We start from the raw sequence: 14,451 nt of genomic DNA, 5'->3' as shown, positions 1-14,451 counted from the left end.
GAGCTCTGGCTGACCCAAGGCCATTCCAGGAGGTGCAAGTGGAGGAGTGGGGAATCAAACCTGGTTCTCCCAGATAAGAGAGCTCTGGCTGACCCAAGGCCATTCCAGCAGCTGCAAGTGGAGGAGTGGGGAATCAAACCCGGTTCTCCCAGATAAGAGAGCTCTGGCTGACCCAAGGCCATTCCAGGAGGTGCAAGTGGAGGAGTGGAGAATCAAGCCCGGTTCTCCCAGACAAGAGTCCGCACCCTTCCCCACTCCACCAAAGCGGCTCTTCCACTGAGCCACCAGGAGCCACCACAGGAAAGAGGCGGGACTTCTCTGCCATTGACTGCAAATTCAAACCTGCCCCCTGGGTCTCCATAAGAAAAGCCAAGGGAATTCTCCTGCTGTGCAAGCAGGGATGCTGTGAGGCCAGGGCCTCAGGCCTTTTTGCTTTCAGACTCTGCTGTTCCGGCCACCCCACGGCCGGCACTTGAGATTGGGAAGGGACGTACCTTGGCCGTACTACGGAGGTCCCCCCGACTGAGGCGTTCCAGTCTGCCTGGCTCTTTGCTGCCCTGAGGCTGGAAGTCCAGTTCGTCTGCCAGGGAAGCTCTTAGGTTCAGCAGGACCTGCTGGGCTCTGCTCTCCCGGGGCAGGTGAATACGACTCTTTGGGCTGGGGATCCCGCGGTGCAGGGAAGCGACTGGAGCCCTTGCTGGGGCTAAGCCAGAGCCAGCTCCAGGTTTGGGGTCGGGAGGCAATCCCCCCAGCAGCTCCGGCCTGACCCCACCTTCGTCTTCACTAGAATCGTCCAAAATCCGAATCCGGGAGGGCTTCTTCCGCAGGGGCAGCGGACCCCAAGGCTTTTTGGCACTGGCTTCTTTCAGCTTTCTCCTGCGCCGGGTGCAGTACTGCTTCCTCCCCTCTGCAAAAGTCTCCTCCTCTAGCAGGTCGAAGTTGAGACAGATCTCCTCCCCTTCACTGGAGCTGCCCTTGGGTTGGCCCTCCTCTTCCTCTCCCTCCTGGACACAGAAGCTGTCCACCAAGTAGCTCTCGTCTGGCTCTGGGACCTGCAAAGAGAGTCGGACACCCCGCCCCCGGGGCAGTCATTCAGGGGGAGGTATTTCTGAATTTAGGGGGAGGGATTTGGGAATTTAGGGGGAGGGATTTGGGAATTTAGGGGGAGGGATTTGGGAATTTAGGGGGAGGGATTTGGGAATTTAGGAGGAGGGATTTGGGAATTTTAGGGGGAGGGATTTGGGAATTTTAGGGGGAGGGATTTGGGAATTTAGGGGGAGGGATTTGGGAATTTTAGGGGGAGGGATTTGGGAATTTTAGGGGGAGGGATTTGGGAATTTAGAGGGAGGTATTTGGGAATTTAGGGGGAGGTATTTGCGAATTTAGAGGGAGGTATTTGGGAATTTTAGGGGGAGGTATTTGGGAATTTAGGGGGGGGGGAATTTATGCGGTGCTGGAGAAGACTCTTGAGATTCCCTTGGACTGCAAGAAGATCCAATCAGTCAGTCCTAAGGGAAATCAACTCAAACTGTTCACTGGAAGGTCAGAAGCTGAAGCTCAAATACTTTGGCCACCGAATGAGAAGGGAGCGCTCCCTGGAGAAGACCCTGATGCTGGGAAAGACAGAAGGCAAGAGGAGAAGGGGATGGCAAAAGAGGAGATGGCTGGACAGTATTCCTGATGTAACAAACACAAATTTTTGCAGACTTTGGAGGATGGTGTAAGACAGGCGGGCTGGGCATGACTTTATCCATGGGGTTGCAAAGAGTCGGACGCCACTGTGCGACTGAACAACAACAAATTTATGAAGTTAGGGGGAGGTATTTGTGAAGTTCCTGCATTGTGCAGGGGGTGGATTAGATGACTCTGCAGGTCCCTTCAAACTCTATGATTCTATGATTTGGACTCATCCTAAAATGGAAAGCAGAAGAATGAAGCTCTGCAGGCCACTGACTATCTGCTTGACTATCCCAAGGGCCTGTGGCCATAAACTTCACTGGTTCTCCTGACCGCCCCCCCCCAACCACTCCCTCCCTTGTAAGGGTGCCACACTTGAGAAGACACTGCTGTTTTGCTCTTGGGTTTACAGCATCTCACAGGAATTCAGGACGCAAATGCCTCTTGTGGTATTAAGCAGCAGTCCGGTTCAGCCTGGAGTTCCGGCACTGTTCCTTTTTAACTGAATGCAGTGCACAGCGTAAAGCAATCCAGAACTTTACAACGGAAGCTTCTGCAGCCTCTGAAACTCTGAAATGAGCTTTTGGGGCTGGAGGTATTTCTGGGGCTCCAAGCAGGGAGCTCCTAGTTGGCTCTGACGAGCAAAAAAGCCAAAGCTAAACAGCCCCAGTTTATTCCTTGACAGAAGCATGCAAAGTTGGGTGGGCCACCTCAGGCCTAGCCAGGTCGATTTTGTCAGAGAAGCAAACCAGCCCTTCGGTGGAGCCTCCGGACAGACGCCGTGGACCAATTTCAACACCCTCTTCCCAGCTTCATTCAGAAAGGGGATAAAAACCAGCCATGTTTGGGCCTCCGGGGAAATCCGATGTCCTGTGCAGCCCCTCCGCGTTCCATGCCCTCCCTACCTGTGAGAAGATGGCTGCCGGGTCACACGGCTTGGGCACCGTCCTTTCCCGCCTGTTGCCGACGGCTGGGCTACGCACGGATTTCAGGTAAACGGCCTGCATCTCAGACTCTGGACAGAGGAACAGAAGCAGTGAGGTGGGAACCAAAGCCCCAGGGAAACAGCCTGAGCACGACCATCAGCACCACGCCTAAGAGGCTTCTGACACTCTCCAGGGGACGGTTTCTGTGTGTAGAACTGAGCCCCTGACAAAGCCCATTCCCGTCCCAGGAAAAAGCTGCCCTCCGCCATCCCTGGTTGGCGGGGAAACAGAACCCCCTGGACAAATAGGCATGGCATCTGCGCGGTGAGCCGCTTTGTGTGGTGCAGCAGAAAGGCCTTCCTCCCACCAACCTCCCTGAGATCCCCTCGGCCTTTTCTGTTTTGGCCCTGTTAATTTATTCATTTATTTAGCGGATGTATATTCCCTCCTCCCCCATGGAGGCTCAGGGTGGGTGGCAGGCATGAGGCAAACACCTGTCAGGCCCCGCACCACAGATGATCCTCCCCCACGGCCCCAGGGATACCTGCAAAGAAACACCATTTTAGAAGAAGAATAATTACAGATTTATACCCCACCCTTCTCCCCGAATCAGAGACTCAAAGCAGTTTACAATCTCCCATATCTTCTCCCCCAACAACAGACACCCTGTGAGGTGGGTGGGGCTGAGAGGGCTCTCACAGCAGCTGCCCGTTCAAGGACAACCTCTGCCAGAGCTATGGCAGACCCAAGGCCATTCCAGCAGGTGCGAGTGGAGGAGTGGGAATCAAACCTGGTTCTCCCAGATAAGAGAGTTGTGGCTGACCCAAGGCCATTCCAGCAGGTGCAAGTGGAGGAGTGGGGAATCAAACCTGGTTCTCCCAGATAAGAGAGCTCTGGCTGACCCAAGGCCATTCCAGCAGCTGCAAGTGGAGGAGTGGGGAATCCAACCCGGTTCTCCTAGATAAGAGAGCTCTGGCTGACCCAAAGCCATTCCAGCAGGTGCAAGTGGAGGAGTGGGGAATCAACCTGGTTCTCCCAGATAAGAGTCCACACACTTCACCACTACACCAAACTGGCTCTCCGGGAGAACTGGAAGAAGAAGACTGCAGATTTATATCCGGCCCTATACTCTGAATCTCAGAGCAGTCACCATCTCCTTTACTTCCCTCCCTGACAACAGACCCCCCTGTGAGGTGGGTGGGGCCGAGAGGGCTCTCACAGCAGCTGCCCTTTCAAGGACAACCTCTGCCAGAGCAATGGCTGACCCAAGGCCTGTGTTTGTCTGGGAGTGGTTGGAGGAGTCTCTCAAACTAGGCTTTGGCCTAGTCTCGTCTTCCTTCCCCCTCCCCTCCTGTCTGGAACCAGCAACTTTGGGGGGGAGCCTCCCAGAGAGGCAGGAAGTCCTCGAGGCCTGGCTGCCAGAGTGCTGCAAGAGGTAGACCAGTTCCTGGGTGGGAACTGGATTTCATATAGGAGATTTTGAGCAGGAAAAGTGTTAGTTAAAAGTGGACAGGCAGTCAGTTCTTGGAGTTCAGACAGACACAAGAAGGCCTGGTCAGGCTTGCAACAGTCCAAGTAAGGTGCCTGCCCTACATGTCATCCAATTAGAAAAAGGAAAGGTCCCCCGTGCAAGCACCAGTCGTTTCCCACTCTGGGGTGACGTTGCTTTCACAGCGTTTTCACAGCAGACTTTTTACGGGGTGGTTTGCCATTGCCTTCCCCAGTCTTTTACACTTTTCCGCCAGCAAGCTGGGGACTCCTTTGACCGACCTCAGAAGGATGGAAGGCTGAATCGACCTTGAGCCGGCTACCTTGAACCAGCTTTCGCTGGGATAGAACTCAGGTCGTGAGCAGAGCTTAGGACTGCAGTACTGCAGCTTTAACCGCACTGTGCCACTCTAAAAAAAGGTAAAGGTAGTCCCCTGTGCAAGCACCAGTTGTTTCTGACTCTGGGGTGACGTTGCTTTCACAACGTTTTCACGGCAGACTTTTTACGGGGTGGTTTGCCTTCCCCAGTCCTCTACGCTTTCCCCACAGCAAGCTGGGGACTCATTTTACCGACCTCGGAAGGATGGAAGGCTGAGTCAACCTGGAGCCGGCTACCTGAATCCAGCTTCTGCCAGAATTGAACGCAGGTCGTGAGCAGAGAGTTCAGACCACAGTACTGCGGTTCTGCTGCTTTACCTCTCTGCGCCACGGATTAGAACAGGGAGAGGAGCGTTTTCTTCCCTACTTTGATTTGCTTCTTCTGTTCACTGTTTGAATGAGATCGGACCAGTCTGCCTCCCCCCGTTGTCTACAGCTGGGCAAAGGCCCCAGGCCAGGCAGAGAGGTCCTCCACACCTACCGTTTAAGTCTTGCACAATCTGTGTCTCGTCGTCCAGAAACTGCTTGAGGGAGGAGCTCATCTCGTCCTGCTCCGAGTCCACCATCTCGTCGGAAGAAACCTCTACGGCTCCCTCATCAGAAAGCTCCGCCTCTTCCTCTAGGAACTGCTTGGCTGCGCTCTGCAGAAAGGCAAGAGGGTCCCAGCCAGCTCCAAGCTGACTCCTGTGACACAAGACGCGTTTTCGCCAGGCCCACACAGCCCAAGAGAGCTGAAGAGCCATGGCTCACAAACAGACAAACGTGGCTCCTCACCTTGATTTAGCCCAGGATAGCGGAAGACGTCGAGCCCTGCAGAAGGGCCGCAAGCCACGGGGGCCTGGGTCTTGCAAAGTGCTCCATGGAGAAAGAAGATGATAGAGGATCCACATCCTACCCTCCACACCGAATCGCAGAGTGGCTCACAATCTCCTTTCCCTTCCTCCCCAACAGACACCCTGTGAGGTGGGTGGGGCTGGAGAGGGCTCTCCCAGCAGCTGCCCTTTCAAGGACAGAGTCTCAGAGCGGCCTATAATCTCCTTTGCCTTCCTCCCCCACAACAGACACCCTGTGAAGTGGGTGGGGCTGAGAGGGCTTTCACAGCAGCTGTCCTTTCAAGGATAGAGGCTCAGAGTGGCCTACAATCTCCTTTCCCTTCCTCCCCCACAACAGACACCCTGTGAGGTGGGTGGGGCTGGAGAGGGCTCTGCCCCTTCAAGGACAACCTCTGCCAGAGCTATGGCTGACCCAAGACCATTCCAGCAGCTGCAAGTGGAGGAGTGGGGAATCAAACCTGGTTCTCCCAGATAAGAGAGCTATGGCTGACCCAAGGCCATTCCAGCGGTTGTAAGTGGAGGAGTGGGGAATCAAACCCGGTTCTTCCAGGTAAGAGTCTGCACACTTAACCACTACACCAAACTGGCTCTCCACACCAAACTAGGTCTGAGAGGTGAGAAGGCTTCCTCACCAGTTTGGTGTAGTAGTTAAGTGTGCGGACTCTTATCTGGGAGAACCGGGTTTGATTCCCCACTCCTCCACTTGCACCTGCTAGCATGGTCTTGGGTCAGCCATAGCTCTGGCAGAGGTTGTCCTTGAAAGGGCAGCTGCTGCAAGAGCCCACTCAGCCCCACCCACCTCACAGGGTGTCTGTTGTGGGGGAAGGAGATAAAGGAGATTGTGAGCCGCTCTGAGTCTCTGAATCAGAGAGAAGGGTGGGGTATAAATCTACAGTGGAAAAGCCATGGAAGTGGACAGAGGTCCTCCAGTCGGAAGGAATGCTGCTGCCCAGGGAGTCAGCTGGGACAGAGGTGCCGTGCTGCCGCATAGTGGGGCCTAACCCCAGGTTTGCGGCCAATCGCTGACCCCCCCCCCCCCATGCAGTATCTGCTGTGAGGTCGGCCCTCCCTTCCCCCAGCTGGTGCTTCACAGACAAAACGAGTCCTCAGAGCCAAGACTCACCTTGAGGGAACCGCCGTCTTGCTGCTTCTGCCGTTTCGCCCCTCGGCCCGGATTCCGGCTCTCGCCAGCGCCAGTCTGGTTTGCTTTCCTGGGACTCCCGGTGCTCTCGTCGCTGGACCGGTCCGACTGGAATGAGGCACAAGCGCCTGGAGGTGAACAAAGCCAGGCCTGCCGACCCCAGGCACCCCACTTATGGTCCTGAGGGCTGGAAAAGATCCTGGGCAATTGGGGAAGGCACAGAAATGCTTCTCGGGGAAAGCAGAACTGCTGTTTTTAGTAGCCTTTTTACTGGATCAAATACCACATCCTGTCACTCACCGGGGAGCCCCATCCAGTGAACTGTACTGACCCGCTCTGTGTCATCTGCCTTGAACCCGGGTGAGAAAGGGGGGCTACACAGCATGCACATAAACATTTTTTTTTAGAAAAATAAGAAAATTTCCTGTCACAGTCCCAGGCAGAAGGGTTTGGTCTTGGACTCTCTGTCCATTTACCTGTGCACAAACTATGTTAAGAATCTGAGAACATAAGAGAAGCCCTGTTGGATCAGGCCAATGGCCCATCCAGGCCAACACTCTGTGTCACAGAAGAACATAAGAGAAGCCATGTTGAATCAGGCCAATGGCCCATCCAGGCCAACACTCTGTGTCACAGAAGAACATAAGAGAAGCCATGTTGGATCAGGCCAATGGCCCATCCAGGCCAACACTCTGTGTCACAGAAGAACATAAGAGAAGCCATGTTGAATCAGGCCAATGGCCCATCCAGGCCAACACTCTGTGTCACAGAAGAACATAAGAGAAGCCATGTTGAATCAGGCCAGTGGCCCCTCCAGTCCAACACTCTGTGTCACACAGTGGCCAAAAAACCCAGATGCCATCAGGAGGTCCATCAGTGGGGCCAGGACACTAGAAGCCCTCCCACTGTGCCCCCCCTAAGCACCAAGAATGCAGAGCATCACTGGCCCAGACAGAGAGTTCCATTAATGGCTAATACTCACTGATGGACCTCTGCTCCATATGTTTATTCAATCCCCTTTTGAAGTCTTCATGGTCCTGCCACATTAGCAAGCTAACCAGCCATTTTGCAGATAAAACTATTTCCAAACAGTAAGGGGAAATGACCTTTCAGCTGAACTGAGCAAAATGTTTGATAAATTCTTTCCCCACCAGCTAACAAAGCCACTTACTGCATCGAGGGGACGTCTTCGTTTTCTGACAACCTGAACTGGAGAGTCCGCCTCAGAGCTGTTGTTATTCTTAGGAAGAGAGAGAGAACAACGTGTGTAGGAATTCCAGAGAGAAGTTTTGTTGGAGGTCTGGTGGCATTTCAATGGGAAGGGAATGACTCACCTTTGGCGATATCAAAACGTTTCTTTTCCTTTTCCCAAGAAAAACAACTTCCTCTTCACTTCCACTGCTGGCTCCCACTGCGGAGGAGAAGCCAGTGACACGTTCAAAATGCAGTGGTTGTTTGTGAGTCAGCTGAACAACACCAGTTTGGACTATGAAAACAGCAATTTCTTATTGGCGTACAATGCTGGCGCTGCTGGTCGACTGTTCTACAGCCAAGCAAGGCTCGCCCTGGCAGCTCACAGGATACTTCCTGCCAGAGAACCGCAGCAAGGCGCAGAACCATCCCGAGCTAAGAAGAAACTGAATTGCAGATTTATACTCCGTGGAGCTGAGAGAGCTCTCCCAGAAGCTGCCCTTTCAACGACAACTCCTACGAGAGCTATGACCCAAGGCCATCCCAGCAGGTGCAAGTGGAGGAGTGGGGAGTCAAACCCGATTCACCCAGATAACAGCCCGCACACTTAAGAAGAATTGCAGATTTATACCCCGCCTTTCCCTCTGAATCAGAGACTCAAAGCGGCTCACAATCTCCTTTATCATCTTCCCCCACAACAGACACCCTGTGAGGTGGGTGGGGCTGAGAGAGCTCTCACAGCAGCTGCTCCTTCAAGGACAGCTGTGCCAGAGCTATGGCTGACCCAAGGCCATTCCAGCAGGTGTAAGTAGAGGAGTGGAGAATCAAACCCGGTTCTCCCAGATAAGAGAGCTATGGCTGACCCAAGGCCATTCCAGCAGGTGCAAGTGAGGAAGGGGGAATCAAACCCTGTTCTCCCAGATAAGAGAGCTATGGCTGACCCAAGGCCATTCCAGCAGGTGCAAGTGAGGAGGGGGGAATCAAACCCTGTTCTCCCAGATAAGAGAGCTCTGGCTGACCCAAGGCCATTCCAGCAGGTGCAAGTGAGGAGGGGGGAATCAAACCCTGTTCTCCCAGATAAGAGAGCTCTGGCTGACCCAAGGCCATTCCAGCAGGTGAAAGTGGAGGAGTGGGGAATCAAACCCGGTTCTCCCAGATAAGAGAGCTATGGCTGACCCAAGGCCATTCCAGCAGGTGCAAGTGAGGAGGGGGGAATCAAACCCTGTTCTCCCAGATAAGAGAGCTCTGGCTGACCCAAGGCCATTCCAGCAGGTGCAAGTGAGGAGGGGGGAATCAAACCCTGTTCTCCCAGATAAGAGAGCTCTGGCTGACCCAAGGCCATTCCAGCAGGTGCAAGTGAGGAGGGGGGAATCAAACCCTGTTCTCCCAGATAAGAGAGCTCTGGCTGACCCAAGGCCATTCCAGCAGCTGCAAGTGAGGAGGGGGAATCAAACCCTGTTCTCCCAGATAAGAGAGCTCTGGCTGACCCAAGGCCATTCCAGCAGGTGCAAGTGAGGAGGGGGGAATCAAACCCTGTTCTCCCAGATAAGAGAGCTATGGCTGACCCAAGGCCATTCCAGCAGGTGCAAGTGAGGGGGGGGGGGGGAATCAAACCCTGTTCTCCCAGATAAGAGAGCTATGGCTGACCCAAGGCCATTCCAGCAGGTGCAAGTGAGGGGGGGGGAATCAAACCCTGTTCTCCCAGATAAGAGAGCTATGGCTGACCCAAGGCCATTCCAGCAGGTGCAAGTGAGGAGGGGGGAATCAAACCCTGTTCTCCCAGATAAGAGAGCTCTGGCTGACCCAAGGCCATTCCAGCAGCTGCAAGTGGAGGAGTGGGGAATCAAACCCGGTTCTCCCAGATAAGAGAGCTCTGGCTGACCTAAGGCCATTCCAGCAGGTGCAAGTGGAGGAGGGGGGAATCAAACCCGGTTCTCCCAGATAAGAGAGCCATGGCTGACCCAAGGCCATTCCAGCAGGTGCAAGTGGAGGAGTGGGGAATCAAACCCGGTTCTCCCAGATAAGAGAGCCATGGCTGACCCAAGGCCATTCCAGCAGCTGCAAGTGGAGGAGTGGGGAATCAAACCCGGTTCTCCCAGATAAGAGAGCTCTGGCTGACCCAAGGCCATTCCAGCAGGTGCAAGTGGAGGAGTGGGGAATCAAACCCGGTTCTCCCAGATAAGAGAGCTCTGGCTGACCCAAGGCCATTCCAGCAGGTGCAAGTGGAGGAGTGGGGAATCAAACCCGGTTCTCCCAGATAAGAGAGCTCTGGCTGACCCAAGGCCATTCCAGCAGGTGCAAGTGAGGGGGGGGGGGGAATCAAACCCTGTTCTCCCAGATAAGAGAGCTCTGGCTGACCCAAGGCCATTCCAGCAGCTGCAAGTGGAGGAGTGGAGAATCAAACCCGGTTCTCCCAGATAAGAGAGCTCTGGCTGACCCAAGGCCATTCCAGCAGGTGCAAGTGGAGGAGTGGGGAATCAAACCCTGTTCTCCCAGATAGGAGAGCTCTGGCTGACCCAAGGCCATGCTAGCAGCTGCAACTGGAGGAGTGGGGAATCAAACCCGGTTCTCCCAGATAAGAGAGCTCTGGCTGACCCAAGGCCATTCCAGCAGCTGCAAGTGGAGGAGTGGAGAATCAAACTCGGTTCTCCAAGATAAGAGAGCTCTGGCTGACCCAAGGCCATTCCAAAAGCTGCAAGTGGAGGAGTGGGGAATCAAACCCTGTTCTCCCAGATAAGAGAGCTCTGGCTGACCCAAGGGCATTCCAGCAGGTGCTAGTGGAGGAGTGGGGAATCAAACCCGGTTCTCCAAGATAAGAGAGCTCTGGCTGACCCAAGGCCATTCCAGCAGCTGCAAGTGGAGGAGTGGGGAATCAAACCCGGTTCTCCCAGATAAGAGAGCTCTGGCTGACCCAAGGGCATTCCAGCAGGTGCTAGTGGAGGAGTGGGGAATCAAACCCAGCTCTCCCAGATAAGAGCCCGCACACTTCACCACTATACCAAACTGGCTTCACTAAGCAAAGAGAGATCGAGCTCACGGAGCCAGCAGGAGAGAAGGGGACAGAGCACCACCTGCTTGCTAGCTCTTGGGGCCAGTGTTCCCTCTAAGCTGAGCTAGTGTGAGCCATCTCACAGTTTTTTAACCTCTGACATTGTTGTCTTAGCTCAGGGTGGATTGCCCCGGAGCAAGCTAATTTATGCAGTAGCCAAATCGCTCGCTCACCGCTTTAATGCCGGTAGCTCACGGAGTAGAATTTTTGCTCACAAGACGCTGCAGCTTAGAGACAGCATTCCCTGGGGCCCTGCAGGTTTTCCCTTCAAGGAGGACCCTCGTTTCTCAAGGGCAAGCTTAGGTATGAGCAGCATCTCTCCCTGGCACAGTTTCTTCCCTTCCCTTTCCATTCCATCTCTTTCTTCCCATCCCCTCCCCCTTATGTGCATACCGCTGGTTCCAGGAAATGTGGCAGCCAGGCCTGGGGATGTGCGTGGACACCCAAAACTGGATTTCCCATACAGATTTCAAAGAGGTCTTTAGCTGAAGGTTTTTATGAGAACGGCTTCGGAAGGTGTGCCACGAGAAGCATTGCGTAACAGCAGCACTGCGAGTAGTTTGTGAAATAAACAGGCTGGCTGTGAATCTATCCCCTTGGGAGTAACAAAGGCCTCCTCCGACATAATCTTATTTGGGTTGCAGCTCCTTAATCTTAAGGCAGACCATGAGAAGGAGGGCAGGAAGGATACGAGTTATTTAAGGATATGCATTCTTAAAGTGCAGGAATCCTAGAATCTTAGAGTTGGAAGGGACCTCAAGGGTCATCTAGTCCAACCCCCTGCTTAATGCAGGAAACTCACAAATGAAAAGGTAAAGGAAAGGTCCCCTGTGCAAGCACCAGTCGTTTCCGACTCTGGGGTGACGTTGCTTTCACAACATTTTCACAGCAGACTTTTTTATGGGGTGGTTTGCCATGGCCTTCCCCAGTCTTTTACGCTTCCCCCCCAGCAAGCTGGGTGCTCATTTTACCGACCTTGGAAGGATGGGAGGCTGAGTCAACCTCGAGCTGGCTACCTGAACCCAGCTTCCACCGGGATCGAACTCAGGTCGTGAGCAGAGAGCTCAGACTGCGGTACTGCAGTTTTACCACTCTGTGCCACGGGGCTCCTTCCTTATCCCTGACCCACTGGAATATTACCTTCAGCAGTAATCAGGTTGTGGCTCTTTTGGTTTTTACACTCCCCGTTTCCAGTGCCTTCTGAAGCAAAACCCTTGATGCCCTCAGCTGCGTTTGCTAAAGAGGGTTTTCTCACTGTGCCGGTTCTTGCTTTGCTTGGAGCTGCCCCTTGGGGACTTCCCAGCCTGTTTCCAAAGAAGCAGCTCAGCTTGGCTCCTCTGGACGCTGGAGAGTTCATTGTTCGTCTGCTTTTGGGTGTAGAAAAGCCCCACTTTACAGAGACTGGGGATCTGCACAGCTTGTCTCCCGTGGGCCTCAAAGGAGACGCCCCCGGAATGACATTTGCAGCCATCGCCAGACCGGAGTTCCGGTTCTGCGAGGGTGCTGGTGTAGAAACCTTTGTCCTTTCCAAACGGCTGGCGCTCCAGGCCAACGGAGAGTCCCTCCTTGCTGACTGGCCGCTGGACAAAGAACCTCCGGCAACGTGGCTCTCGTTATCTCCCTTGAGGCCTCCTGGCTCCAACTCCTCGTCCTCGGACTCTGGGAGAGAAAACCCAAGATCAAAGTTCACGGAGAACAAATCCTGAGAGACGTCGTACAGTTCCGCTTCCCCCGCGTCATCGACTGCTCCCAAAGCTTGGTCCTGAATCACTGATAGTGGACTCGCAGGCTCTCCAAGACCTTCTCTGACACGCTCGCTGGGAAGCCGGGGCCGAGAAGTTCCCGGGTCTTCAGCCGGAGTACTGGCTTGGCTGCATGAGCCCTGCGGCCCTGAGCACTTCCCGCCCTCCCTCTCCAAATGGCTGCTCCTCTCAGAAGCAGGCTGCCTTTGGAACAAGAATTCAGACCCTTGTTCTTCAGCGGGCCTCCCATTTCTGCCTGGGTGTTCCCAGAAGGCCCCTCTTCCTCCCCCTGCGTCTGTTTCCAAAGAGCTCTCGGCCCCTGGTGAATCCCGCCTTTCAGCTCCAATCTGCACTTCATCGCTGTTATCAAAAACGTCATCCCAGGCCAAGTCAGCATCATCATTGCCAACAGAGGCCTCGAGAACACAGTTACTCCAGGGAGATGGCTTTGGGAAGTCAGGGAGCCCAGAGGTGTTCTGGGATGTCACAGAGGGCTTCTGGAATTCTGAGGAAGAAGACAGTTTTTCCGGAGGATCACTGTCCGCACACCCGCTGGAAATGCACTGTTGCTCGCTGTCAGGTCGTGGGGCTTCGCCTGTGCTCTCGAAAGCGAAGAGTTCATTCCAAGATGGAGGGGACTGCGACAGAAGCCAGGTTGCACTCAGCAGAACCTCTCTCCCGCAAGGAGGGTCCTCCCCAGTGCAGGGAACCGAAAGTGCAAATGGATCCTTCTCCAGCGCGGGGAGGTAAAACGGAGAAGACGGAAGCGGCAAGTTGCCTTCCGAGAAGCGACCAGAGTCGGGCTCTGCGTTGAGGCCGCCCCCTGACCTGCAGCCTTTCGCGGCCCCCTGCGAGCCCCCCGCCGCAGCGTTTTCACTGCCGCCGCTTGCCCTGCCAGGGCCCTGGCTTTCATCTGGCCAAACGTCAGCACCAGCATCTTCCTCAAACAGCAGCATGAGACCCGAACAGCTGCTGCTCTCTCCGCCATGACCCTCGGCCGCTACGCCTCGCGTCTGAGGTCGTTTGCTCGAACTGCCGGCTACTCTGAAAAGAGACAGCCGTTCTGCGTCGTCCAAGTCTTGCGAGGAGGAGGAGCGGCAGTCCCCTTCGGAGGCCGCCCCCAGAGTTTTTCGGGAAGACGAAGCCTTTGGAGGTGCTGCGGAATCAGGAACGCTTTTCCTCCTCTTCAGGACGGAGGCATCGACATCTTCCCGGTGAAAATGAGGCCGGAGTCTCAGTTCGTAGCTGGAATCCCCCTAGTTCACATTAAAAGAAAAGTTATCAGCTTTTTTTCCCCCCACCTGCCGGCAATTACAGATCTGACCACTGTGACCCGACCGACCCCTACAGCAGCCAGACTGTTCTGTCCCTGCTTTATTGCAGAAAGACAAAAGTTAGAACTTGTCTGCGACCACTCGCTCGGCCCCAGCGCTCTGCACCCCAGAAAAAAGACTCCCCCAGCCTGACTTTCCTGCCTTCTGCAAGGGAAACCAAAAGCCAAATGAAGGCTTTGCAGACAACTCTGATCAACCCACGGTTTGCGAGCCACGGCCTTAACATTTGACAGGAAAAGCTCTCGTTCAAAATGTGTGTGATTCTGGTCACCGCACCGCAAAAAGGATATTATAGCATTGGAAAAAGTCCAGAAAAGGGCAACAAGAATGATTCAATGGTTGGAACACTTTCCCTATGAAGAAAGGTTGAAACGCTTGGGACTTTTTAGCTTGGAGAAACGTCGACTGCGGGGTGACATGATAGAGGTTTACAAGATAATGCATGGGATGGAGAAAGTAGAGAAAGAAGTCCTTTTCTCCCTTTCTCACAATACAAGAACTCATGGGCATTCGATGAAATTGCTGAGCAGACAGGTTAAAACGGATAAAAGGAAGTCCTTCACCCAAAGGGGTGATTAACGTGTGGAATTCACTGCCACAGGAGGGGGTGGCGGCTACAAGCATAGCCAGCTTCAAGAGGGGATTGGATAAACATATGGAGCAGAGATCCATCAGTGGCTATAAGCCACAGT

General features: G+C 54.2%; 1 protein-coding gene across 1 annotated transcript in view; it reads right to left on the bottom strand.

The window, feature by feature from the left end:
* FANCM (FA complementation group M) overlaps nucleotides 1-14,451 on the bottom strand; it is a 111,465-nt gene that overhangs the window by 11,379 nt on the left and 85,635 nt on the right. The window contains exons 14-20 of the mRNA XM_060261362.1: nucleotides 11,824-13,681; nucleotides 7,778-7,854; nucleotides 7,615-7,683; nucleotides 6,426-6,551; nucleotides 4,951-5,110; nucleotides 2,583-2,692; nucleotides 495-1,052 (exon numbers count right to left, since the gene is read on the bottom strand). Coding sequence (XP_060117345.1) covers nucleotides 495-1,052; nucleotides 2,583-2,692; nucleotides 4,951-5,110; nucleotides 6,426-6,551; nucleotides 7,615-7,683; nucleotides 7,778-7,854; nucleotides 11,824-13,681 — 2,958 coding nt within the window. The remainder of the gene's footprint in view (nucleotides 1-494; nucleotides 1,053-2,582; nucleotides 2,693-4,950; nucleotides 5,111-6,425; nucleotides 6,552-7,614; nucleotides 7,684-7,777; nucleotides 7,855-11,823; nucleotides 13,682-14,451) is intronic.

Source organism: Heteronotia binoei, chromosome 21, assembly GCF_032191835.1.
Source record: "Heteronotia binoei isolate CCM8104 ecotype False Entrance Well chromosome 21, APGP_CSIRO_Hbin_v1, whole genome shotgun sequence".
Taxonomy (NCBI): Eukaryota; Metazoa; Chordata; class Lepidosauria; order Squamata; family Gekkonidae; genus Heteronotia; species Heteronotia binoei.
This window is presented reverse-complemented; position numbering and strand designations above follow the sequence as displayed.